The following is a 26,006-nucleotide window of genomic DNA, read 5'->3' on the forward strand; positions in this document are numbered from 1 at the left end:
TTCCTAGCGACCATTTGGTTGGCTTCGCTGATCGTTTTTGGTCAACAGGGTTACCAGCAGCTCTCTCTAGCAGCTATCCCGTCGCATAACGTCAACGTATTCGTCCCTTGGCTGGCTCACCGCTGTCAATGACCTTGATGAAATGAGTCGGGGCACTGGCAGTGCCCCTGCTCATTGTTCATTGTCGATTTTTCTTCTCCCTGCACAAGTCCCCAGCTCAGCCATGCAGATTCTCCGTTTTGTCGTCGTTGCCATCGCTGCACTCGCCATGCAGGGCACACAGGCGCTTCCCATGGGCTCAGGCAACACCGTGCAGCAATCTCAAGTCGATCAGACTCAGCAACAATCGTCTACAAAGCAAGGCAAGACATCGTCGTCCTCCAAGATCTCCACAGGCAAAGCACCGGGTCTCGCAGCGGGCACCACAGGTGGTGGCAACGCTACCCCCGTGTATCCCAACTCGCTTGCCGATCTCAAAAACTACCTGCAGGACTCGCAGCCGCGCGTCATCGTACTCACTAAGACGTTCGATTTCCGCGGCACGGAAGGCACGAGAACTGAGACTGGTTGTCGCCCGAAGAGCAACCGTGACTGCCTTGCTAAGAACAACGGCTACAAGGGTCAAGATGTCATCCTACAGAGTGGTGGCATGCAAAATACCGGCGGCTGTGTGCAGGGCACCGCCATCAAGGTTACGTACGACCTTGCCGGTACCAAGAACCCTCTTTTGGTGACGGACAACAAGACTCTCCGTGGAGTGGGCGCCAGCGGGGTCATCAAGGGCAAAGGTCTCTGGATCCGTGGCAACAATGTTATTATCCAAAATATTCACATCACGGAGCTGAACCCGCACCTCATCTGGGGTGGTGATGTCATCTACATTCAAGGTCTCAACGGTGGCAAGACCCCAATGGAGCGCGTTTGGCTTGATCACGTCAAGATCTCTAACCTTGGCCGCCCGATGATTGCTACCGGTTCGGCCAGTGTCAAATCAGCAACTGTGAGTTCGACGGCCGCGCTCAATACTCGGCTACGTGCGATGGCAACCACTACTGGACCTTCCTTTTCCTTGGCACGCAGACGCAAGTTACTCTCGTTAACAATTACGTACACAACACTTCGGGCCGCTCCCCCAAGGTCGGTGGCAGCTCCGTTATCCACGCCGCCAACAACTACTGGTATAGTAACTCTGGCTTCTCATACGACGTCGTCGAGAACGGCAACGTGCTACTGGAAGGCAACTACTTCGAATCCACTGCCGTTCCCAGCAAGAATGACACTGAGACTGTCGGTGCTATCATTGTACCGTCCAGCTCAACCCAGACGAAGTGCAAGTCTACCCTGGGTCGCAACTGCGTTGAGAACACAGTGGTGAAGTGCGGCTCGCTGTCGGGCAGCCGTGAGTCAGCTGTCCTGACCAACTCGAAGAAGGTGGCTCCCTATTACCAGCCGATCGCTGCGAAGCGATTCTCCTCGACTAGCCAGAACTTTGGTGTGGGCCCGATCTAAATTGATAGAGGACGACAATTTTTCGAGCTACTGACGAGAAGGTAGAGAAAATGTCCTTACAAAGCGAACACAGTGCGGTGTTAGCTTGTATTGCGTGCAAGTTGTTGATAGAAAGGTGGCTGAGTAGAATAATACCGGCAAACCATAATTCATGTTGCGTTTCAATATAGACTTGTGTGGAAGCAGACCTAAATTCACTTTGTTACCTTTCTACTATGGTATTAGTATGTGTAGTTTTCTAACGAGTAGCAGTACTACTAAAAAGACATGATCTTCAATTTCTTTCAATATTTTCAAAACTTTTAAAGAATATACATGTAGTTTGACTCCTTAAACAGTATATCTAGTATAGTTTTTATTAAAGCCGATTAGCAGCAATGGTCTCGAAGCCAAGCCGGGATCAGGAAAATTTTTGAAACCAATTATTACAGTATTGGTTCTTTAAAATAACTAATTATTGCAATTTGCAATGATTATTATTGTCCGTCGATGACGTCTTGTTTTATAAAACTTAAAATTTTAGCTCAAATACAGGCAGTAATGCAGTTTGCCATTGACGGTCGGTTTTTATATTCTATACTCTTCGCAAAGCGATGGTATTGAGAATTCCGACCAAATTTGCCGTTTTGGTCCTGTAAAATGAATCAGTCGCTTTCAATTTTTTTGTTATTTTGAACCGTACGTACAGGTAAGCAACTATTCAACCCAAGTATAACAGATTTGTGCATTACAATGTTATGTACTTTTACTCGGAATCACTATACAGAGCTGTACGTGCATGCCATGTACCCTTGTATAAGTAAAGCTCTGGATAGTGATAGTGACACAAAGTGGCTACCCGATCGTATCACTACAAAGAGGATTGTTTGTACACGTAGTTACTACTTATATTGTAGTACTGTACCGCTCTTTAGCTAGGTATATCTCAGGCTCTTCAATACTGTATACTTTCATTCTCAGTTATTTATCTTACCGTTACCAATCCATTACTTATTTGATGTAAGGAAGATAAGTGCGATTATATTGCATTTACGGAACCCCTGGTGGTGAGCATTCTGTAAAAAGCTGCATGTACCGCTGGACACGAGTCCATTATGATGCTTGTTTTACGTTGCATCGGTCAGAGCACGCTGAAGAGGAAGAGGAAACGACTATAGATAGTTCTCCTCAACACCGACAGGAGTCTTTCGCAATTTATTTCTCAGACTCGACTATGTGTTACTGTTTCGATAATTACCGCTGTTATTGAACATAAACTATTAAAGTCGTAAGAGGATGATACTTGTGGCGAGGTTTTTACGGTGTATTTCTTAGCTGTTGGACGGTTTGGCATCTGGAGTTCGATTGTAGTTCATAGCGCAATCGCTTCGGCCTTTTACCGCCCTCCATCACCACCACAACTGTCGTCATTTTATTGCCCAGTGACACTTTGAATTTACGTTTAGACACATTGAACTACCCATTTGCCATTTTGAAGTTGAAAAGTATGTATTTTTACCCATATATAACATTTTTTCTAGCAATCTTAATTCACTGTCCGTTATTGATATCACTGATGCTGAAAAAAACAATTGCTTATGTTAATTGCTATGCTGTCAGGGTGACAGTGATGCATCAGTTGTGAGATGTGGCGTCGAGAAACAGCTTAGTGTAGGTCACCCGGTGTTCGCCACAACGAGCATCGCAAACAATGCGTGATGTGTGAATTTTGACACATTAAACTAGGTCGTCTCTTCGACTTACTGTATTCCTTATGTGATTGGCGACGCTCGGTCATCAGCGACAAATCCAGCAGCCAATCAAATTGATTTAAATTTCGTGTCGTCGCGCTTTATGTGCTTGGCGACCAATACTGTATCATTTTGAGCATGTATTTTAGTTTTTCGATGCAGGTATCTTTTATGCTGGCAGAAAGGCTGGACGAAACAAATTTGAAGTAAGCTGATTTTGTGGAAAAGTGGCTGGATGAAGTGGTCGCCGTGGAACGATGCCCCTTCGTACTTCTCGAAGATGTGCTTGAAGATCTCGTACGAAGTTGTGAGGCTCTTGACGAGTCCGAGGTGTTTTCCATAATCTTCATAAGAAACGCCTTCGTCTTCACTTCTTGTCGACGATTAGTAGGTATTGTGCCTTTCTGCCAAAAGCCCTCAGTTTTATGGTCCTACGTAGGAGGATGGCCCTTACGAAAGACCTCCTATCTGATCGGGTGCTTCCGACTAAAATTTACCCTATCCTTTTGACGAAAAAAAGACTATGCCAATCAAAGACATATTTCACCAGTTTTGACACAATTTCATTAAACTATTAGTATGCATTCCGGGCAACTGGTGTGTATGCGCCTGATTAGCCCGTCAGCTAGCAGGTGACATGGGTTAAATTCTCATGTCTGTAGGGAATTGCTTGAGCTAAGTGTCGTGTGCAAGTCCTTCTTCGGATCGGAGACATAACCAAGTGTCTGCTTCGGGTATGAGTCTCATATGGATCAGTCGGGATAGAATTTCCGAGAATAATTGCACCACGTGGAGATTCTGTCCAATCGGCGCTCAGCGGACGGCAGATGGGATAATTCCCTGGGCACAAACGTTTTCGATTGGCTAAAGACTCTACTTTATTGCAAATATACAGATCATGGTTTTAATACAAATTTAAAGATTGATTAACAAAACCGAAACAGATTGTATCCTTATCTTATGACATTTGGCAAAATTCCATCCCGTTTCGACATGATCTCCTAAATTTTGTCGATCTCTACCGTGCGTATTCTCCCACACCCTGATATCCTTTGGCTTAAAGGTTCACTTTTAGTTTACAATGTCGCTGCCACTATCAGCGAGCAAATTGCTGCACTTCAATCGGCCATTTAGATGACCGCTCATTCTTTGGGGTGTCGTCGACATTTCCTGCTCTCTTGAAGAGATGGTACCATCTCCGAAGGCTTTTGGCCGAGACGCCCAGTACACCGGCAGCCACGCTGACCTCAATATTGTAGACATACTGCAAGACAATGCCTCGCCAGCGAATGTCTGATGAGTTGCCCATATTTGATTTAAAATCAATCTGTTGTGGGTACCTTACGTTACGGTAAATGGCCGGCAAATACTGGCCATTCAGCCCTTAATTTGTTCAAAGGTACCCTTTAGACCAAATCGGAGCCCTTACGTAGGACCCCCACAATTAAGTATTATTCGATCATAGTCAGCAAAATCAAACAGTGTTATTGGTCATATATCATTTTATTTAGTGGCCTGGCTTAGCAATTTAACTCCAGTTCGTCCTCAAATCCCACCTTTAGCCCTACCCACCCTTGCTTAGGACCAGCCTTTAAAGATCAGATTGGCCAAAACTTTGGAAGGCACAATAGGTCCTTACGTTTGACTGAGGAGTCAGAGCTGGTGTCCGATCTTTCTTCAGAGTCGGATGGAGGCTTGTGTAATGGGTTCTCCCCAATTACATAAGTAGGTATGTTCTTTTACAAAAGTAGATAGAAGAAGCACGCGGTTAGCGTGTGCTGCATTGTCGCTCTCTGATTGGCTAATAAGGAAAACGCTATAGCCAGTTTAGGAGTCGACCTGCATTTGAGTGGTTCTCAGAGGTCTAGGGCTCCCGCCCTGTACTTAAATTAAATCAGAGTCTATTTTACTAAGAGGTAAGCCTATCTTACTTGTGATCTTCCTCATCGCTACGCGTAGCTAGTGACGGTAAAAACATAACCTGTTACACCTGGTAGTACCTCGAAGTCCTTCCAACGATCAAGACCTAGATGCAGCACGGCTTGACATCCGGTTCCACCGGAACAACTATGGAGCACGCCAACTTCCCCCACCTCACCCGCGCTGAATGGGAGGCTCTACACCGCCTTGCGGCGGTGTCTGGACAAGTGGTGGTGGTATCGCAGCTCAGCGCGGCGTCCCCCGAACAGCAACGTCAAGACTCTCAAGAATTCATGGAACGAGAGCTTGCTGAAGCCAAACAGCGAGGACAGACTTCCTCACGCTCCAGGAATGACGCCATTAAGATGGAAACGTCAACGTTCTCAGGCACCGGTCCAGACCGGCTGCCGCTGAATCGGTGGTTTTGGGAAAGAGACATCGCCATCGCCTCGAGATTGATCGAGGCGCCGTCGGCAAAGGTGAAGTTTCTCCTCTCCCGGTTATCCGAGAAAGCCAAGGAATGGGCCCTCGGCAAATTTGTCGTAGATGCGCAAGCGCTCCCCACTCTGGAAGCTCTCCATAGTGACCTACGTCTGGCCTTCGAACCCCCGCAAGATGAATCCCGTGCCCAGCCCAATTCTTCTCCCTCAATCAGGGTAAGTTGTCGATGCGGGACTATGCTCAGAAGACTCAACACCTCGCTTCGTGCATCACCACAAGCCCCATCGACATGGCTTCACAGATTCATGTCTTTGTGTTCGGGATGCGAGAATGTATGACGCGCTATAGCCTCACTCGTGCGGATCCCGATACCCTGAAGAAGGCATTCGCCCTCGCATTTTGCGTGGACTCCGTGGTGACGTCGTCATATGCCCGCACGACGACTATCGAGCATCGGTTCCCACCGCGCAAGGAAATGGTGGTCGATCATGGGGATCCCACCACAGTAAGTGTCTGCGGTCGAGCATGCGTCGCTCCCGCTTCCAGATGTCGTACACGTTCGCGCGGTTCGCCCGCGCGCTGTCAGTGCTGATGGGCATGGCCTCTTACACCTGGAGGTGGGTGATTCATCGTCTGAAGCATCGTCCAGCGATAGCTCCATACCCTCCGCGCCCACGCGCGGTGAGCGCAAGACGAAGAAGTCTAAATATCGCCGTCGTCTAAAAGCACGACGCCCGATTCTAGACGCACCATTCACCACGGAGTCATTATCCGTGGTGGAATACGTAGATGGTGCCCCTCATCGACACTCGAAGTCGCTAACCCACCGTGCGAAGCCTCTTCAATTACGCGTCTCCCAGGCCTCTCCTGGAGCTTCCTCCGCGACCTCAAACGTGGCGAGGTCGAGAAAGTTTGTCTCATCACCACACGTGACGAGGAGTTTCACTCAGTCAGCGACCACGAAGAGCTATCGCGTCCCAAACACGACGAACCGAAGTCGGCGCGCGAGGAACGCTTCACCGCGCATCTTGGGAGTCAGTGAAGGTTTTGTCGAATCCCATGTACAACTTCGCACGCAAACGCGAGGACGTATTCCCCCACAAGATCCCCGCAGAACTGCTTGCTGACCGCGGAGTACGACACGAGATTGACCTCACGCTGGGAACAAAGTACTGCGTGGCGCGGCAGTGGCAGCTACCGCGAGATCAGGTCAAGGCCATCGACGACTTCTTCGAGAGTCGTCGTCAAGCCGGACACGTGCGAGGAAGCATCTCTCCTCACTCAAGCCCACCTTCTGTGTCAAGAAGGCGGCCAACGGCTGACGCATCGTCCACGCCTTCAACAAGCTGAATGACGCCACCATCCCATCGCAGACTCCGATCCCGCGCAAGGATACTCCACGTCTGGAAGCGTTATCTACAGCGCTATTGATTTGACGGACGGCCTCTATCATATCTTGATGAGGCCGGATGATGTTCCCCTCACGGCTGTAAGTACTCCAAGCGGAATGCTCTAAGAATAACTGGTAATGCCACTTTCATTCGTATGGTTTCCCACGTGCTACGGCCTCTGCGCGACTTCGCGCCGAGCTACTTCGACGATATATTCGAGCACAGTTGCGCTAGGGCGACCTTAGCGCCGTGGAAGTCCACGGTCGACACCTGAAGCAAGTGTTTTAGGTGATGCGGGAGGCGAAGTTGTACGCAAACTTGAAGAAATGCGTCTTCTGCGCACCGGCGATACCGGTGCTTGGCTGTTTCAATGGCGTCCGGGCTGCCCCGGGGAAGATCTCGTCCATCTGCGCGTGGTCGATTCCTTCAAATCCCTCAAAGCTGCGGCAATGGCTGGGCCTTGCGAGCTATCTCCACAAGTACAGCAAGAACTAGGTCGGGCTGATCCAGCCGCTCTCGTCGCTACTGAAGAAAGACGCCGCGTGGTCGTGGCACCCGAGCACCAGGAAGATATCGACCTGGTGAAGAAGAGCTTGGCAGCCGCGCCAATTCTGATGCTGCCCAACGAGCCCAAGCCGTTCCATGTCGTATGCGATGCCAGTGACTTCGCGATTGGATGCGCTTTTATGCAGCTTGACGACAATGGTCGGGAGCGCGTTGTCAGCTATCAATCGCGACAGATGCAGTCCGCAGAACGGAGCTATCCCGTTCACGACACGGAACTTGTGGCAATATGATACGCCCTGATTAAGTTCATGGTGTACTTGTTGGGGGGAACAGATGTTCGTCGTTTACACGGACCACGCTACAAACAGCGATGAAGAGTCCGCAATTGTCTCAATGCATGGCGCGTTAACTGTCGTTCTTCTCGGAGTATCACTGCGTAGTCCACTACAAGCCCGGCAAAAACAATATCCTCGCCGACGCTCTGTCGCGTCGCCCCGATTGCAATCATCGGGGCGCGCTGCCGTCTAAAGATGCTGTCGACATTGAAGAGCCGTGTGCCACGTGCGTAACGTTGGGCCTGATCCTGACGAGCGTCGCTCCAGTGCTGTCGCTCTGGGACGAGGTCACCGCTGCCTATGAATATGATCCTATCTACTCGAAGATAAGCAGCACCTTCAATCTCCCAGCGATGTCACACGGCAAGCCTTGCCACATTCATCTCGCAATCAGATTCATCGATACCAACTCGATGACGAGCTGCTGACGTACAGCATCAACCAGTGTGATTTTCACCGAATAGTAACCCCCAATGACCCCGACTTGCGCTCACGGATCGTCCACGAGTTCTACGCCCCCATCAGCGGCCACCTCGGCCGTGTCCCGCGATTTCTACTGGCCCCACTTGTGCAAATGGGTACGCAAATGGGGACCCAGCGAGATTTGTCAGCGTGTCCAGCCTTTCCCGTCGTCGTAGGCGCCATTACGCCCGCTCCCAGTTGCCACGGAGCCGTTAACATCAGTCTCAATGGACTTTGTCCTCGCTCTGCCGCCTGACCCCGAAGGCCGGACGGGCGCCCTCAGCTTCGTCGATCGATTTAGCAAAATGGCTCACTTCGTGCCCGTTCATCTTGCGATCACCGCGGAGGAATTCGCGGCGCACTTCGTCGATCATGTATTCCGTCACCACGGACTTCCCGAATCCATCGTCTCCGTCCGTGATCCTCGCTTCACGGTCGCCTTCTGGGCCAAACTCTTCGCGCTACTAGGCACGAAGCTGATTATGTCTACTGCTGCGCACTCGGAGACAGACGAACAGGCTAAGCGGGTGAACCGGGGTTTCGAAGACGTAATTCGAAGCTACGCCACATAATTTGCCAACTGGAGCCATTTCCTCCCATTGGCTGAGTTTGCACTGAATAGTGCCGAACACGCGTCCACTGGACTAACTCCCTTCTTCGTCTACACCGCGCGGCACCCACGCGCTCTGGATCCTTTCGCCGTGGGTCATCCATCCCACGGCGCTGCGTAGCTTCACTCTGGTGGGGGAGGAAATCAAAAAGCCGAGTGCAGCTCCCAAGTCAACAGCGCTCAGCACGATCACACGCGCGCAAGCAAAGATGCCTCTTACGACGCCGCCCAACACGGCGTCGGATGAACTACACGCTCGCTGATTACCCCGGGAGCTAGTCTGACGCCCGCTGCTAGCAGCGAGCTACGCGCCGAAGCAGTCGGCGCGACCCATCGATGAGTCCAAGGTGTCCAAGTTCGTCCTACTTGCAAAGGCCTGGCGCGATTCGTTCGTGGCGCCCATCAGTCCGCCGTCGATCAGCAGAAAGAGAGCGCCGACAACCGCTGCAGGAGGAACACCGCCTCCTTCGCGACAGGAAAGCAAGTCCTCCTGTCGACAGACGGCGTAAGGAGCTCTGCGACTACTAACCTCGGCGCGAATAAACTCGCTCCGCGCCTTATTGGCCCATGCAAGATTTCGAAGGGCTGCGTGACGCCTATACGCTCGATATTTCAACGATACAGCTGACATTTTACGTCGGGCGGCTCAAGAAATACCATCCCGCTACGGCCCCTGAGACGGCTCAGCCGGTGCCGCTACGAACGTCAAACGTCCCTCCCGCCGCGCGCGGATGCGCTCCAACACCCGGACGCGCAGCAGCTCCCGATTCCACTACCGGCGAGCAGTCACAGTCTGTACAGCTTCCGTCGACTGCTGAATCGCAGCGTCCACCTCGCGCAGCGTTTCCTAATAGTGTTTCTCCCCCGCGTCGTCGCTCGGTCCAACCGGAACCCAAGCGCTATCGGCGCGACGGTCTGCCTCCCATTGCTGACGCTGCTGGGGATTGACGGTGGGTTGTGGATCGCATCGTGAGACACGAGGACCCTCCTCGCGCGCAGGGCCGCCTCATGCCAGTCAGACGATCCCGGCCGTTCGTCAATATCAGGTCCGCTGGTTTGGGTTGGGAGCACCGCGCCAGTCTCCTCCGCGACGTTCTAGACCTGGTCCACGAGAATGAGTCGCTTGTTGACTCCGAGGATCCGCTCAGGTCGTCCGTGACCCCGATCGTGAGCGGCGATCACGGGCCGGCGAAGCAGGACGGCGTCTCGAACGGCCGCGCGAGCGTGACCGAGAGCGAGATCTAGAGCGAGACCGAGCCGTGTGACCATCGCCCGCCCTGGCAGCTGTCAGCGGAGATCGGCTCCGCTGTGAATGCCGTCGGGTTGCCTCGGCGGTGCTAGTCGTTCGAGATGCCTCGGAGAGAGCTCGCCTGTAGCGCTGAATCCAATCATTCTCAGCAGACCCGAGTGGACGCTCGGCGACGTGCTGCTTCCAGTCCTCCTTTGTCGGGCGTGACCCGGTGCACGTTTCGCAGCCTTCGGCTACGCGCACGTAACACATGCGGTCACAGTCGAGAAAAGTGAGCCGCAGACCTTGCTTCGCAGCTCGCTGAGTGAGTGCTCAGCGACGATGCCTTCTCGGCGCTCCAGCTAAGAGACAAGGCTCTCACTCGTCTGGGTTATCAGGTTCCAGCGTTTGATGAAGGCACATCACGACTCCTGCTGCGCTCCGTACTCGACGCCCTCGATGCCCTCCCGCCGCAGTCCACGAAATCGACCAAAACGATTATTCATGGCGTCCAGGCTGTCCGGGTTGTTTGCCTCGAACAAGTCATACAAGTCCCACGCTCGGATCTCGCCATCCATGACGCGCGGACGGCGCAACAAGTCCCTCACCGGCGCCGGCGACGTCACCGTGAAGCGGTGAGGAAGCTCACAAATAAGATAGACTTAACTCTTAGTAAAACAGACTCTGATTTAATTTAGGAGCAGGACAAGAGCCCTAGACCTATGAGAACCACTCATAGGCAGGTCGACTTATGACTGGCTATATAATTTTCCGCTTTTAGCTAATCAGAGAGCGACAATGCAGCACACGCTAACCGTGTGCTTCTTCTACCTACTTTTGTAAAAGAATCTACCTACTTATGTAATTGGGGAGGGTCCATTACATCACCCGCCATTCTAAGTTACGCTTACGCAACGTAAGGTCGATAATCTTATTCTGCCAACCGTGGAGATGATCAATGGTGAGAGCGTCGAGGCCCCCTGATAAGCGCAGGGGGGAGGGGGGGGCACAGCTCAACAAGCGCCGAGCAGACCAGAGCACAACAACAGACAGCGACGATAGATTCGCAGGCACGCACGGACACTTCGCACACGGACTCTTTGGTGTGCGCTAGTAACGGTAAAAACATAGTCCGTTACTGCTTGAGTCCATCGTCGCTCTCCTCGTAGTCTACAGTATCCGAGTCGACTTCAGAACTCTACTCCGACTTGCTCTGAGAGTTGTCGTCCACATCAGACATGTCGCTTCCGACGTCATCCTCTTCATCAGAGATGCCGTCGTAGTCGGGCTTCATCACGAAGTCGAGACGATGCATCGAGCGATGCGCATATGCGGGCCTTCCACACGTCGAAGTTCTCGGCACCAACGAGGCGTGAAAAGTCGTCACTTGAGGCTTAGCTTTGGCTCATAACCTATGGCGAGGCTAGCGGGGAGCATCGTGAAGGAGGTAGACTTGAGTTGTAAGTGTCAAAGGACGAAGTGAGACTCATTAGAATTAATAAGTGCTTAAGAGCTACACACCATCCATTGAAGAGGATGAGGTCCATTATAAGCATAGTGAGAGATATCGGCTTAAGGAGGCCCTTCTACCTGTATATATTCTCTTAAAGAGTTTCTGCTGTGAGTAACCATAATGTTTAGAGGCTACTTCAACACCATCTCGATCGGTTTCGTGTCACAGTGAAATACTAGATCAAATACTCATCAGTTTTGAAGTCTGCCATCACTACTGCTGTTTTAGAACCTGACCGAAAGGGTTCTTTGGTGGGCCCTGTGCAGGTAAGGTGTCAGGAAACGTACTTAAGTGGGAAATATTTTAAAAAAAAAAACATCTAATATTTTCATCTCTGAGCTTATATTAGAAACCCATGTTAGCTTTTAATATTTTGAGCAACTTTTCATATTCAATTTTAAAAATAGTAAGATTGATATTAGATATTTTATTTGATATTTGTTTCATTCGTCTACAATCTCTTTATTAAAGAGATGATTGCATTACATGTATTTAGCTTTTGTGGTACCGGTAATACCGGCTGATAATTAGTCTGCAAGGGCCCCAGTATTTGGTCAGCACAAATTGCCTGTAATCTTTTGGTCACAAATCGGACCTCGAATTGTGCGGCTCCCAACGAAGCGCAACGACGACACCAAGACAGATATGAGCTGGCGCGCGCAGATCTCCCGCAGCATCCAGGAGCTTCGCTTCGTAGCATGTGACACCTCGCAGAGCAGCGCGGGATTGCGGTCCGTGTCGTACTCTCCAATTTGCCCACCTTGCTCTGTTACCTTCGCTTAAAATCTGACGTTCCGGTGGTTTTGTGTCACATGCAGCACCTTCTTCCGCAAAAACTACGCGGAGCTCAAGATGCTGAACCCGTGTACGCCCTTCGTGTACCGTGAGGCAGAAGAGATGGAGCCGTTTGTGTACGCACGGTTCGGTTGGGGCGTGGAGAAGAAGATACCGGTGCCTGGCAAGAGCGACAAGGAGATCCTGACTGTGCTCAAGGGCCTCGTAGACCACGGTCTTGCGCTTCCCAAGTCGCCTGAGAGCGACATTCTCGTGGCTGCTCCCATCATCGAGGCTTCCAAGGGCGAGAACGCCTATGAGCCTATCAACCTCACGTGGGACGGCAAAACGATCCGTCGCAACCCGGACTTTGACATCCCGCTGGAGGAGGCACTCAAGCCTTAAGAAGTGACTACAGAGAAGGACAGGGACGTCATCGCGTATAGTTTTCTGAATAATTGCAGATGCAGGTGACGCCCACCTTGATGTGGAAAATGAAAAACAACAGGATGAAACAGTAGGATGTATACTGTATACGCTTTCAGATGGGGGCACCCGTGGGTTCTTTTAGCGCATCACAAATTATCTACGATGGCATTAGTCCCGTGACCATACAGAACAGGCAGCTAAGACGATGGAGGCACAGAGCCCACCACTGCGGGGCCTGGGGCAGAGTGCAATTGCTGCTCAATCAACTGCGCTTCAAGCTGGGGAGGCAGCTCCTCGCCCTCCTGAATGTTTGTCCTTCGGTCTCCGCGAATGGCACGCATCACACGCTCTTGCTCGTCGTAGTGGTGCTCGAGATCATCAAGGTGGAGACTGTACGTCTCGATCAGACCCTGACGAATTCGAAAAGGCAGGAAACTTGCGATGGGCTCAGTCAACAGCATCGCATCCAGCTCGAGAGGCACACTCTCCTGTTGGCGATAGAACGATGCATACACACGAGTTAGTCAGGGTTGAATGCAGTGCAAACCTCAACACGTTTGTACCAGGAAGGAGGCAACAGCCGTCAGCCAAATGGCCAACCCCCACGCCGCATGGGAAATCGTTCCAAAGACGCTTGCCCAGGACAGCTCCATGACATGGCGGAAGCGGAAAATGTAATAAATATACTTTGCCGTGCCCACGCCAATGTATCCGAAGCCCAACAGCAGCAGACCTAAGCCCATCAAAGTAAGTATTTTGCCAATACGAAGGAATTATGGTGTCATTAACGCACCTGCCCCACTCAGCTGAGCTCCGCGGTGATGCTCCTGCGCGTACATTGCAACTCCGACGGCCGAGGACAGCACTCCATTTCTCGCCCAGTTCAGATATGAATTCTCGTTACTGAAGCGCAGCGTCTGTCACCGCAACACGCATAAGTCGCGCATGAAAACCATCACAGTACCGTCGTGAATACGATGCAGCACATCATTAAAGCCCACAGCATCCAGTCATTCAGGCCTCACCAGCGAGTTACGTAGTCGGTGAATGGCGTCCGCTTCTGCTGCTGCAGCGGCCTCCTTCACCGCTTCTTCCGCCGCTCTCTTTGCCGCCTTCACAGCTGCATTTAGGGGCTTTTATTTTTAGTCAATCATCGAATCGGCAATCCACCAGTTCGTCTATTCAAACATACATACCATTGTTTTGCTTGATTTTCAGCAACCTGTCTACCTGGTACCTTCCCAGCAGCAAATAGGCGCCAGATCGAGGCTTCGAAATACGGCCGCGCTTGCTCTTGAAAGCCGTCGTCGCTATCGTCGATCCAGATGTGGGCGCGTGGGTCGCGGGTGTCACCGCCGCGTTTTTGGCCACATTGACAGCACTTGGGGGTTGCACACCTGTCTTGTAGCGCAGCCCCATTGCACCACGAGGTACTGCGTTAATGGGGGTGCTCAATGTAGCACGCAACCCCCGCGAGGCGATGCGGCTCCAGCACATCATGCTTGATGTGCTGCCTAAGTCGAGTGAGCTCTGAAGTATCATTTGCAAAGCCTGATTTTCATTGGTCGAAACAGGTTCATTTTGATTTAAAATTTCAGTTAAATCCGATTAATCTAGTCCAGACCAAATTTCAAATTTCGTTTCGCAAGTCAAAGTGCAAGGGGAAAGATGGCGCCGCGGGCAAGCTTCGCTACCGAATTCCTGTTGCGTGAGCTGCTCTCTGCTCTCGGTGCACCCCTCACCGTCGACTCTGCACCCGCGGACAGCTTCTCTGAGAGTCTTAGTGAAGATACTGAGCCGCAATCCGCTGCCGATGGTGTCCAGTCTCGTGTCATGCTCGTACGCCGCACCAACAGCTCCCGACACACCGCAACGCTCGTAGACCGTGAGTATGACGTCGAGGCGTTCATTCCAAGTCACGTGACCGCTATATTGCAGAAAGAACGCGGCTATCAGACACTCGGACGGCTACGAGGCAGCGTCATACGCATCACCAAGTACCACTTCGCTACAATGACGCGCTGTCTGTCCGCAGACAAGCAGAACCGAGCGACGTCAGTATCTGCACCCAATGTAAGCACAGGAGACGCTCGCGTTTATCTGTGGGTGGACGCACTAGCTATCGTGGAGGACAATGAACTGGCCGTCCAGCCACACCCTGGCGTGTACAGTCATCCTTTAGTGGAAGAGCGACTAAAGTCATTAAGTGACTCGGAGTTGGAGAAACAGCTGATGATTAATCAAGGACTCTATCCTCTTAAAACCACTACAAGCGACAGATTCGATGACGACCGACCGCTTTTGGACGAGGATTGTGTCATCCCGGAGGACCAGGAGCAGGAACTGGAAGAGCAGGACGAATGGGGACCACCAACCGCTTTGGAACGACAGCCAACCGACTCGGAACTAATTGAGGAAAATGGTACTGTGCCGATACCCGAGTCGCAGGTTGTTCGTGGCCCTGTGTCGACGCAGGACTCGACGGTGTCGTCGAGGAATCTGTCAGTGACGCTGTCGGGGAACCCGTCGGTCTCGTTGAGTGGCGAGTCCTCACTAGACGGCCAGAGGTTCCACTTTCAGCAGGAGAATATCCTAGAGACATTTGTACCTGGCAGCGATGTGGAAAGCAGCGATACAAAAGATCTAGACGATGAATTGGAAGAAGCAGAGACTAGCACGCCGAAGTCTGGGAGAAAAGCTCGATCCAATACAAAACATTCGCCTGCGGATTTTAGCCCAGCGCCGACGCAAGCGATAGCTGACCTGACTGAGAACTCTACTCGAAAGCCTCCTCAATCGACAACTGCTACTAGAAGAAATGGGGTCAGAAACAAGAAGGAGGAAGCTACTACTGATGTCGATGGTTCAGAAGAAGCTGCTACTGATCCGCATAATTCTTCGCACACATTGTCGAAGACACATCACCCAACAAAGAAGCAACCAACACCCAAACGATGGCCTGAAATTTTTAAAGTGCTGAACCCGCTGAACATTTTTACCTCTAAATCCACCGAAGATGGCGGCGCCAGCCTCTCTGATGGAGAAGAAGGAGAATCGCTTGGAAATGACGAGCAAGTAACGCAAATTCTGGATCAACAGGACAAGGTGGAGGACGAGGAAGAGCTTAATGACACTGAGGGCAAGCTGGCTCCAGAGGAGTTCATGTCGTCTCAAGCGACTGTTGTGTTGCAGTATGCTGTGGATAATGACGAAGATGCCAACGCTTTCGAGTACGAGGGTATGACGTCTCCCAGGTCAGTGATTATCGAGCACGACGAGGAGGAAGCGCAATCAGCAGAGCGAGAGCAAACAGACTGGGCCGACGATCTGACGTTGACTGAAGAGGGAGCTGAAGTGGCAGTCACCCCGCAGAAAAAGTCCGAGTCGCAGAGCGATGCTGCCGACTTCAAAACCCCTTCGCCGTCCGGGCATGTCTCGACGCCAGGCACAGAAAAGAGAGCGGGGGGGACGTCAACGATATCGACAGCAGCTCTAAAGACTCCGACTGATAATAACGACCTTCCTACTTCCCCTCCAAGCTCCAAAGAGCCTGTTCTACCGACCGATCCGTCAGGACAACTATCTCCAGGTAAAAGCCCATCGACGCTCGTAATATCGGTTGGCTCTGCTGGGTGTAGCTCGAACCGGATTAACCGTACTGGTTTCTCCACTACCATGCCTCGAGGTTCTAAGCGTCGTCTTCAGCAAACTACCTCCGATGGCCCATCGCCTGTAACTACGTCTGAAAAAGACAATGCGTCAGAATCGAATGCACACAAGGAAGCTCATTCACGCACTAAACAGAAGCGTCGTCGACGCGATTTCCTCTCTGAAGGATCCCAATCTCCTCAATTCGAGCAACCAACAGCGCCTTTGCTTCCACAACGGAACCTTCCACCTGATCGCCGGACTGTCGTCACGGATAGTTATTCACTCGATGCGGTGTGTCGGTCACTGGGCTCTAATGCACGACATCAACATAATGAAGAGACTCACGCGCGTTCATCACAACCACGTCGTGCTTGGAAACGATACGAGAGTCTCTTCCCGCCACTGAATATGAATCGATTAAAGCAGATGATGGCGGAAGGCAAACGCAACAAATAGGGGGCTAGGAATCACACCACCAACGTATTTTCTTTTAAGTCAAGTTCCAATACACATAATACGAATGGCTACTACAGTAGCTACGGTATTTAGTCTCACTCATACTAATTTATGTGAGGTGCTGCAGACTCTGCTCACCTAAGTTAGTATGAGTGTGGTTAATTATGCACTCTGACTATTTAAGGTGTGGTAGAATTAGTCACACTTAGACTAATTAATGTCTCACCCTAATTAGTCACACTAGTTTACGATTGTTGAGAAGCTGGTCTGGTTATTCTTTTGTTTTTTTGTGTGTTTGTTTGCCATATCCAATGGAACCGCTTGTCCAGCAAATTGATCTGGGAACTTCTTGATGATTACTTGAAGGTGGCTGAATAGCTGTTCAGTTCTCCATACACCATCAACATCCAGCGAGAGTCCGCATCGAATCATGGCTTTCCGAGCGTAGTTCACATTATTCTTGTCCCTTTGAGAGTTGACTTGGCGTACTGCTTTAGCAGCCAGGGACAGAAAAAAATGCTTTCCTGGATTCTTAAGTTTTCCTGACCAGGTTCCATCGGACCTCTTTTTGTTTTGCCATGCCTCCTCCTCAATCAACTCGATCTTTTTCTCATTCCACATTCGACGCCACTCGTCCTTTATCTTTGCGATAACGAATGAGTCCGCCGGCTGACAGAGATCCGTTGCGTTTGCTGGAAAGAAGGCTAAAGAAGCGTTTAACCTCTGAAGCTCTTCAGTACACTCGTCTTCCTCGAGGTGACTTGAGCAGTTATCTAGGAATATAGTCTTCTTGCGACCTAAACGATCCGTTTTGAGCTCGAGGCTCTTTCAGATACTCGCGAAAGAGACGTTTGTCCATCCAGCCCTTCGGCCCCGTACGATAACACACTCCTTCCACGTCATCCTTAACTCCACGAATTGGATAACTACGGTCTGCGTTCGTAAAAATCATCATCGGGGGCAAGATACGTGCACTTGGCCCACGCTGATTCGCACGACCATTGTCATTCCATCCCCTCCGGATACAACATCCGCATATTTGACCTGGTTTTCGCCTCCAAAACCGAGAGTCTTGCCGTTGTCAAAATCTACAACGAAATGAGTTTCATCGATGTTTTCAATCGCATTCTCGTCATACAAACCGCTCTTAAACCCACGCTTCAACTTGCCAAGGTGATAGGCCACTTGCTTCTCAATATCTTCAACCTTCTGAGGGCTCACCAGTCGTTTACCTGTTGCAGCACGAAGTACTATGTTGTTGTTCTCCATAAAGGTTTGCACCCAGCGTGAAGTGATCTTTGTCAACAGCTCAGCCCCGTTCTCATCAGCCTTTGGAGCTTGAGGATCCTGGAGGATACGCTTAGCTACTTGACGTAGCAAGGATGCGTCGAACTTCAACCCCAATTTACGTAATCGATCAAACACGCTTAGCAACAAAGGATATATCCAGAGCACCCACTTGCTCCGAGGACGACCTCGGCCGGACAAAGCCTTAGAGTTCACTCGTTTTCTTCTATCTGATCGTAAACTCGACAGTGACACAGAACCCCGGAGTGGCGCTTGAAGTTGCTCTCGATTCTTCCACCAGGCCATCGCTTTGCTAAGGTTAGCATTGCGAGTAGACGAGTTAAAAATATCAGGAAATTGATCTACAGCTCTCGCGAACATGTTCTTCGCTCCCTTTGCTTTTTCATATTCTTCCATCCAGGAGATGACACGACGGCGATGCTGGATGGTGGTAACCTGTTGTGACGCTCGAGATGATGTTGACGTTGGCAACTCAGTCACGACCACATTGGAAATAGAGATTATGTCGTCTTCAGAGCTCTCTTCTGAGTCGTCATCGTTGGCATCATCCTTCGAAGAGATCGAATCTTTTGCTCCCTGTAGCGCGAAAGCTTTTATGATAGGAGGAGCTGATATAGCTTGAGGTTTGCCTGAATCACAGTCTGGACAGAGAACATGCTGTCCAAAGCCCTCTTGTCCGACAGGCTTCCCACAAAATGGGTGCATATGAACAGAGCAGATTGGGCAGACGTGAATAGGACCAACGAGGTCACCACAGCTACCACACGGGGAAAGTTGAGCTGAGTTGGAGCTCATTAAAAGACAGTTCTTAGAGGGAGAAGAGGCGTTGGTGTGTTGGAAGAATTTCTGGAATGAGAATAGACCACATTAGCCTCCAAAAGGCGTTGGTGTGTTGGAAGAATTTCTGGAATGAGAATAGACCACATTAGCCTCCAAGAGACGCTGTCACATAAAAATAACATTTCCAATTATAAAATATCAAATACTCTTCAAATAAGCTTAAGGAAACTGCATAGCTATTATTCTATTAAAAGTATAATTCATATCCTTAAAAACATACCCGCTGCTTCGTAGTGTGCCGCGTTGAGGGTAAGTGGGAAACCCACTTTTATTAAATGACCTGTTATTGTATCACCAGTAAAACGCGAGCACCGTCCGTTGCTGCGGAGGGACTCGAACTCACGCCAGGAGCGTAAACCGGGCCAGTCTTTTCCACTGCGCCAATTCGAATGCCCAAAATAAGGTGATACTAATTATGAACTCAAACTAATTTTGAACACGACATTTTCTTGCTCACTGACTAATTTCGAACTGTGACTATTTATTCACACAGACTAATTACCGTAGGCACTGTACCGGTAAACCAGGTTAACAGCTCCCACTTTAACCCCTTAGTTCCCGGCCTCAAATATGAGGGTATATTTTGACCTCGTCCCATATACAGATATAAAGGAATTTGTATGGGGTTTCGGATATCTTGGCGCGGGTTCGGGGTGGTAACAACGACTTGCCAGTGTGTATAGTACGGATTCTCCAACATAAAGGAGGGTTTATGTAGTACATTGAGACGATCATATACAACTATGCTGTATAAATAAACATAAGATATGTACTGTTTATTGATTAGCCTATCTTTGTGCTGTTGCATACGTCCAGCAGCGGTGAGTTCATTTATTATAGCCAATAACAAGAAATATCAAGTGCCGTATCAATTGATTGCTCCTTGCATAGACATGTACGACCAGACGGCGCAGCCACTACGCCTCCTCCTCCACCGCTTCATCATCTTCTTCGCTCGACTCCCCAGCACCAGCACCATCGCTTGCTCCGCTCTCGCCTACCTGCTGTCTGCGTCTCCGCTTCTTGCCTGGCCGCGACGCTGGCGGTCGTTCACGTGTCCTGTGCTCTTGCAGTAGGTCGCGCGGGATGTCGTTGCCGTTGTTCCAATCAGCATGCCAAATGCTGAAGCACGTACTGACCCTGCCTTCACGCGGAACGTTGCATAGGTATTTACCAAATCAAAACGAGTTAGCCAAAGCTTACGGTAAGGGTACCAAGCGAGCTACGCACCGTTTGTTCCCGTTCGAGCACTCCGGGCAGAAGTATTTCGTAAACTTGCGAGGCTTGACCTTGTAGATGGCATAGACTTTGCATGATCGGTGGCGTCGCTTCACACCCTGCTCGCAATCGACAGTATCTGGGTTTTCTTCTAAACAATGTCCGTCGATAGCTGACGATGCGCTTCCTTGTAGCTGTGTTGAATCTGCTCTTGCCGGCGAAGGGGCAGTTCTATCTTGCGCAGATGTCGCTTGCTGTTCCAATACAGTCAAGCCCACCATAAGTTAGTTGTTATGTTGGAAGGCTGCTGAAGCAGATGAGGTTATGTTGACTTGTCAACATTTGACTTACCTCAATCTCGTCAAACGCTTCGATTGAATCTACTGCCAGTAGCTGCTCCATCAGTTCCTCAAAAAACGAGAAGTGTTTTGGCGGGCGCCTGTTGTTTACCTTTCGATAGTGTCGATGAACGATAAACGCGTTCACGAGCGCCATATCCAGAAGCCCCAGAAACAGAGTCTTGTAGTACTTACGTGTTTTGTAGCAAAGTTGCACGCTGTAACGTTGCAACCGGAGTTGATCATGGACGTCGACTCCACCCATCCAGCGGTGGTAGTCGCGAACAAGCTCTGGAGCCGGCACTGGCGTCATTTCTCCGTGGATGCGTCTCACTAGAATACAAATACAATTAGTGCTAACACCCAAATGGGAACCCAATGCATGTAGTACGTACTCACGGTGCCGGTTTGGCGGCTGCCCCCACTTGAGAGCAGGTGCACCGGGCTACGGTCCATCCACATGGCAGCAGTTAGTTGCGGAAACATCTTGTTTTGAGCCAGCTTGATGATACCTTGCGGAGGCACCAGTACCTCGCGCCTGTTCACCTTTTTTTTCTTTTTCGTAGTGATCACTCCAGCAGCGTAACCTGATCTATCCGTCGGTATCGTCCCCGTTAGATACATCCGATAATGAAGCAGCTCCAGCGCCAGCTTGACCGACGTGTAGAAACGGTCGGTGACGACTAATCTCCATGGAGACGTCGGTGACGGAGATAAGAGAGCTTTCATGTTTCGAAGTACAGCCGCTTCTCCAGTGTTGTTATCCTTTGGAACAATACGTAGATGTGGCTTCGCCCCGCAATAAATCTCAATTCTAGCAGGCAAACACATCAACAGAGACGATTATGTTAATATTATGTTGTATCAATAGATGGCGCAGGATTCTTATGTTGGACAAGTCAACATAAGTACTTGGGCCAAAAAAAAAGGCAAGCCGAAGCTTGCCTCAAGTTACCTCATGCAGTACGCGGTCTTGGCACACGCAGCAACAAACACCTTCGTCCCCCACTTGTGGGGCTTGTCCTTGTTGAAGATCCTCATGGGATTGTATCGCGAGCGCGAAGGCAGTGCTGCTTCATCGAAGCTGATGACTGGGGGAGCTCTGTATCCACGAGCGAATGTTCGCTGTAGCACATCGAGCACCGGTCAAATCTTCCACGCTCGGTCCGTACGGGCTTGTGGCGACTTGTTGCTCGAAAAGTGTAGATATCCCATGATATGAAAAAAACGATTCTTTCCCATCACGAGACTGAAGCGGTTTGACGGTAGAACTCCAACTTTCTTCATTGACCAATGCGCTTCAATGCCTTTCCGGATGGGGACCAACATACGTGCAATCAGCAATGCCATAACTTGAAGGACCTCGTAAGTTTGTATTTCTTCAACTGCTGACAACCGCCGTCTGATCTCAGCAAGATCTTCTGCTTCGCCACCACTACGCTGTTGCTGTCTGCGAATTGAGCGGGCCCTCGTAGGGATTGACTGAGTATGATAGCGGTTGCTTTCGACAGCAATTTGGGACCAAATCTTCGGCGGCAGGAAAAAGAAGAGCAATGCCAGCGGATCGTCCCCAAGGCGTAGCACGCTGTCACTTGGTCCGTATGGCCCATCATACAACCCAGCATACGTTGGGTCAGGTCCAAATTTAGTCGCGTCTAGATACAACACACAAGGACAAAAACTATGTTAGCCTTTATGTTAACTCAGAAACAAAATGAAAGGATTATGTTGGATTCGGCCAACATAACGTACCATACTCCCAGCCATCGGTACGCATTGCAGTGATCAGTGGTGCGTTCTTCGCTGCGGATAACCACGCCGTGTTTGGAAGCTCCTCGATGTCGTGGTCCGAATCTTCATCTGTCAGCTCTCCAATGTCCCAGTCACCGTCCCAACTATCGTCATCAGCATCGTCTTCGTCTTCAGGTTCCTCACGAAGCTCTGGGTCCTCGTCGGAGTTGAGCCCGGTGCATTCGTCAGCTCCTTCGTCCATAAAGTTAGGGTCTGTGTCAATAACACACGCAGGTACACTGTGCACAACGTCTGCTTCGTTAACACTCTCGTCTTCGTCACCTTGCATTCTCTGTTCACCATACATCACGTACGTTGGATATTATGTTAGACATGTTGTCAGCCACAATCCTTCTAGGTTGGATAAACGAACAAAACGCACCGTGTCATCGTCGCCATCGCTGTCTTCTTGTAGGAGAGCGCGGCGATGCTCTCTTGTCGGCACTTGAGTACTACGCTTTCGTTTTTCAGCACTGGAATCAGTAGTAGCTAACGCGATACCAGACTGTTGGGCAGGCAGCGCAGTCTCAACGCTCAAAACCATGTCCGCGACGACTTCTGTCACCTCCGTCTCGTGGTCTGCTTCCACCTCCATCGCATCCGCTATCGCGGTTGTCTCTATCGTCTCCTTCGCTTCAGCAATCGTCTGGTTTCGCGACCCCTCTTTTTCGCCCGCCGTGTCTGCAACCTGAGCACTTGCTGAAGGAATATACAGACCTTTATACTGCGCCACCTCCATATCTGCCGTTTTGCGCTTGGCAGCCTTCTTCTTTGTCGCCTTCTTCGCCTTCGTCTGCCATGCTCCATCGCTGCCGCTCTTCTGCTCTGTCCGTCGAATGCGGCGCTCGTGACGCTCACTTAGCAGAGCCTCGCAACAGAGGCGCCTTTCTTGCTCGGTGAGGTGGTGACGCGGTGTCTTGGGTGTCGGCGCAACCATGTTGCTATCGGCCGTCGTTTTGAAGAGTGAGGAGGTTGGTGGCTGGTGGCCACTCGCTCGATAGTGGGTGTGTACCTCCCTTTTCTAACTCATTCAACCAAACTAAACCTAAGCCTGTGCATATGACCGTTTTACACTCATATCAATGACTTCATTTCACTATAGCGGGGAAAGGGGGGATATGGACCGTTGCCCCATACAAAATTCAGGTATAAGATTTGCTTATGTTGGACCTCCAACATAAAATAAAAGGTGCAACAGAAGTGAATTAGGGTATACACCCCTTATGTTGGAAGATCCAACATAAAGGAACTAAGGGGTTAAGGCTCATATCCAGTTGTCGGCTCGGCCATCGAGAGCAGCTCGGGTCGGTGAATCCGGTGGTATGAAAAGCGCGAAACGTTTCGTGGTGAGCACGTTGGAACTGCTCGTAGACGTCGTCATCGATGCACACAAAGACAATTTGGGCGTTCCAGTGTGGACGCAGTCGAATCAAATCTCGAATGGCACTGAGCGCAGTATCAGCAGCATGAGGCACAGGAAAGCGATAGAGACCCGTCGAGACGGAAGCCACAGCAGCACACTGGACGTCGTTGTTATCCAGTGCTAGAAACGCGCTCACATACGTCTTGTACAGCAGTTTTTCCGAGTTAGAAGTGCCTCCAGTTGGCCCCACGCAATGTACCAGCAGTCGCATCCCAGAGTCGCAACCCACAGTGCACATGACGTCGCCAACCTTCGGATGGTTTCGCATATTGAGATTCATTACAGCTTGATCGAGGGCGGGGCCTGCACGCTCGTGCACGCGACCATCAACACCTCTTCCTGGGTTTCGAAACGAAGACGACGAAGGGAACACCAGACAATCAATTTGCTGCTCTCCAACTGTAGTGATGGTCCCCAGATCACCCTTTACTACGCTGACGCATCGCTCAAAGCACTCGAGCTGGCTGCGCAGACTTAGGTAGTCGGTCAGTTCAACGCATCCCCTAACTTGAGTGACGCTGCGATGCACCTTGGCGACCTCCAGACCAACGTGGCAGTGAGCTTGCTGCAACTTGCGCCACCAGTTCATGTCCAGCAGGACGAAGTTAGTGCTACTCACTTTTTTGCATAGCTTTGCACAGAGACACTAGAGACCCGGCGTCCAAGCACAGCACGAAGTCATGGAGCAGCTCTATTAGAGCTACTTTGGCTGGAACGCTACTACTGCACAATGTTAGGAGCTGATGCAGTAGAAGCCGAGGCAAACCGGCCGGTCTTCGCTGAGCGATGTCGACTTGATACTCTGCGGCTTCGACGTGTTCCCGACATTCAAATTTCGATGACTATTGCCTAGTGGACCTAACGGTCTGATCGATCTCGATTATACAGAACAACGTCAACATGTTACCAAGTTTTTATTTTATTGGAAAGATTCGATGATGCAGTTATATGTTTTTGCGTTAACCTGCTCCTCTCATGATGGAGATTCAGAATGTTTCCCAGCTGCTGGTGGAGGCTGAGTTGGAGAACCCCAAGAGATTCGCGTCGCCGCTTGAAGCACTGCTGCTCGTCTTCTTGGGCGAGCTTGTAGACTCGAACGGGTCCATATCGTCGTCCTCCTCCCCTTTCGCTGCGTCTTTCTTCTTGGTGTTGAGCTTGATTCGAATCGTCTGACCTTCCTTTAGCGAGTAGTCAACAGGAGGAGCGGCCGTGGTGCTCTCTTGCTGCGTCTTTTCACGCTTCAATTCTCTGTAGAAAGAAAACACATTTCACATCTACGTTAGCCTGGAAGTGTTGTTTCTGATAAGCTCGAGTTGATAATAACGCACTTGTTGAAATCGTCGATTGCAACATTGAAGTCGAATGCATCGCTGCGATTATTAAAAGCGATTCCAATAAATGCGTGACGACCTGGCAAAGCGAGCTTGCAGTGTAAGGAACTTAAGGAGCGTCGATATGTGATGACTAAACGCACCAGATACGCGATCAACAGCACGCAGAACGAAGTACCGACTGCTGTCAACCACTGTAATACTTTATCAGTTATCGTCAAAAAGCAACTAGTCGTAACGTTAGCAGATTTACCTTTCTGAATGGCAGATGGTCCTCCAGCCTTAATCGGACACGCTGCGAACAAGGCACCCGTGTTGGGGTCCTTCAGCTCAATGACCGCATCTTCACCGACAGATGAAACCTGCAGACGACCAGTCCACGCGGGTGTACTAGGCCACGAATCCGCCCTAGACAATCACCGCAGCGTCATTGAGAGCCGAGTCGCAGGCAATACCATGTGTAAAGCTATCTACCTGTGGCCGGCAGCCGATGTCTGCGGTGGGATCTGGAACACGAAGACCCCGTTGATTGTCGCGAGGATGCGCTGCACTCCTATCTCGACGGATGAGAGCACCACCGAATCAATAAGAACAAGCACCGAAACCCACCATTACGGATACAACTGCGGCAACACACATACCAACTTCTGCCATGATGAGGGTGTTTCAAGAGAGCGATGCGTGGAAGGGTCCTGCCTTACAACGATCTCTGAGTGTAAATGATCTTAGGAAACAAGAGTTGAGGTCCGTTACGCGTCCCTTGACGCTAAATGTAGCACCGCAAGTGTACGGTTCCCTTTT

The 26,006-nt window shown here is 50.6% G+C and overlaps 5 protein-coding genes across 5 annotated transcripts; 3 read left to right on the plus strand and 2 right to left on the minus strand.

Moving 5' to 3' along the window:
• Positions 1-223: 223 nt before the first annotated feature.
• Positions 224-1,509, plus strand: PITG_08564 (pectin lyase, putative; the record flags this gene model as incomplete). The annotated part of the gene is made up of 2 exons (XM_002903881.1): positions 224-1,000; positions 1,138-1,509. The coding sequence occupies 2 exons, from the start codon at positions 224-226 to the stop codon at positions 1,507-1,509; spliced, it is 1,149 nt and encodes a 382-aa protein (XP_002903927.1).
• Positions 1,510-12,255: 10,746 nt separating this feature from the next.
• Positions 12,256-12,879, plus strand: PITG_08565 (uncharacterized protein; the record flags this gene model as incomplete). The annotated part of the gene is made up of 2 exons (XM_002903882.1): positions 12,256-12,377; positions 12,465-12,879. The coding sequence occupies 2 exons, from the start codon at positions 12,292-12,294 to the stop codon at positions 12,823-12,825; spliced, it is 447 nt and encodes a 148-aa protein (XP_002903928.1).
• Positions 12,880-13,397: 518 nt separating this feature from the next.
• PITG_08566 (uncharacterized protein) lies at positions 13,398-14,361 on the minus strand (the record flags this gene model as incomplete). The annotated part of the gene is made up of 4 exons (XM_002903883.1): positions 13,398-13,582; positions 13,643-13,766; positions 13,875-13,969; positions 14,046-14,361. 4 exons carry the CDS (start codon positions 14,266-14,268, stop codon positions 13,398-13,400), a joined length of 627 nt encoding a protein of 208 aa, XP_002903929.1.
• A 156-nt stretch (positions 14,362-14,517) lies between these two features.
• PITG_08567 (uncharacterized protein) lies at positions 14,518-17,044 on the plus strand (the record flags this gene model as incomplete). The annotated part of the gene is made up of 1 exon (XM_002903884.1): positions 14,518-17,044. One exon carries the CDS (start codon positions 14,518-14,520, stop codon positions 16,954-16,956), a length of 2,439 nt encoding a protein of 812 aa, XP_002903930.1.
• Positions 17,045-24,775: 7,731 nt separating this feature from the next.
• PITG_08569 (uncharacterized protein) lies at positions 24,776-25,902 on the minus strand (the record flags this gene model as incomplete). The annotated part of the gene is made up of 6 exons (XM_002903885.1): positions 24,776-25,122; positions 25,203-25,284; positions 25,349-25,399; positions 25,459-25,613; positions 25,680-25,758; positions 25,847-25,902. 6 exons carry the CDS (start codon positions 25,857-25,859, stop codon positions 24,861-24,863), a joined length of 642 nt encoding a protein of 213 aa, XP_002903931.1.
• Between the last annotated feature and the right edge of the window lie 104 nt (positions 25,903-26,006).

Source organism: Phytophthora infestans, genomic scaffold (assembly GCF_000142945.1).
Source record: "Phytophthora infestans T30-4 supercont1.13 genomic scaffold, whole genome shotgun sequence".
Taxonomy (NCBI): domain Eukaryota; phylum Oomycota; class Peronosporomycetes; order Peronosporales; family Peronosporaceae; genus Phytophthora; species Phytophthora infestans.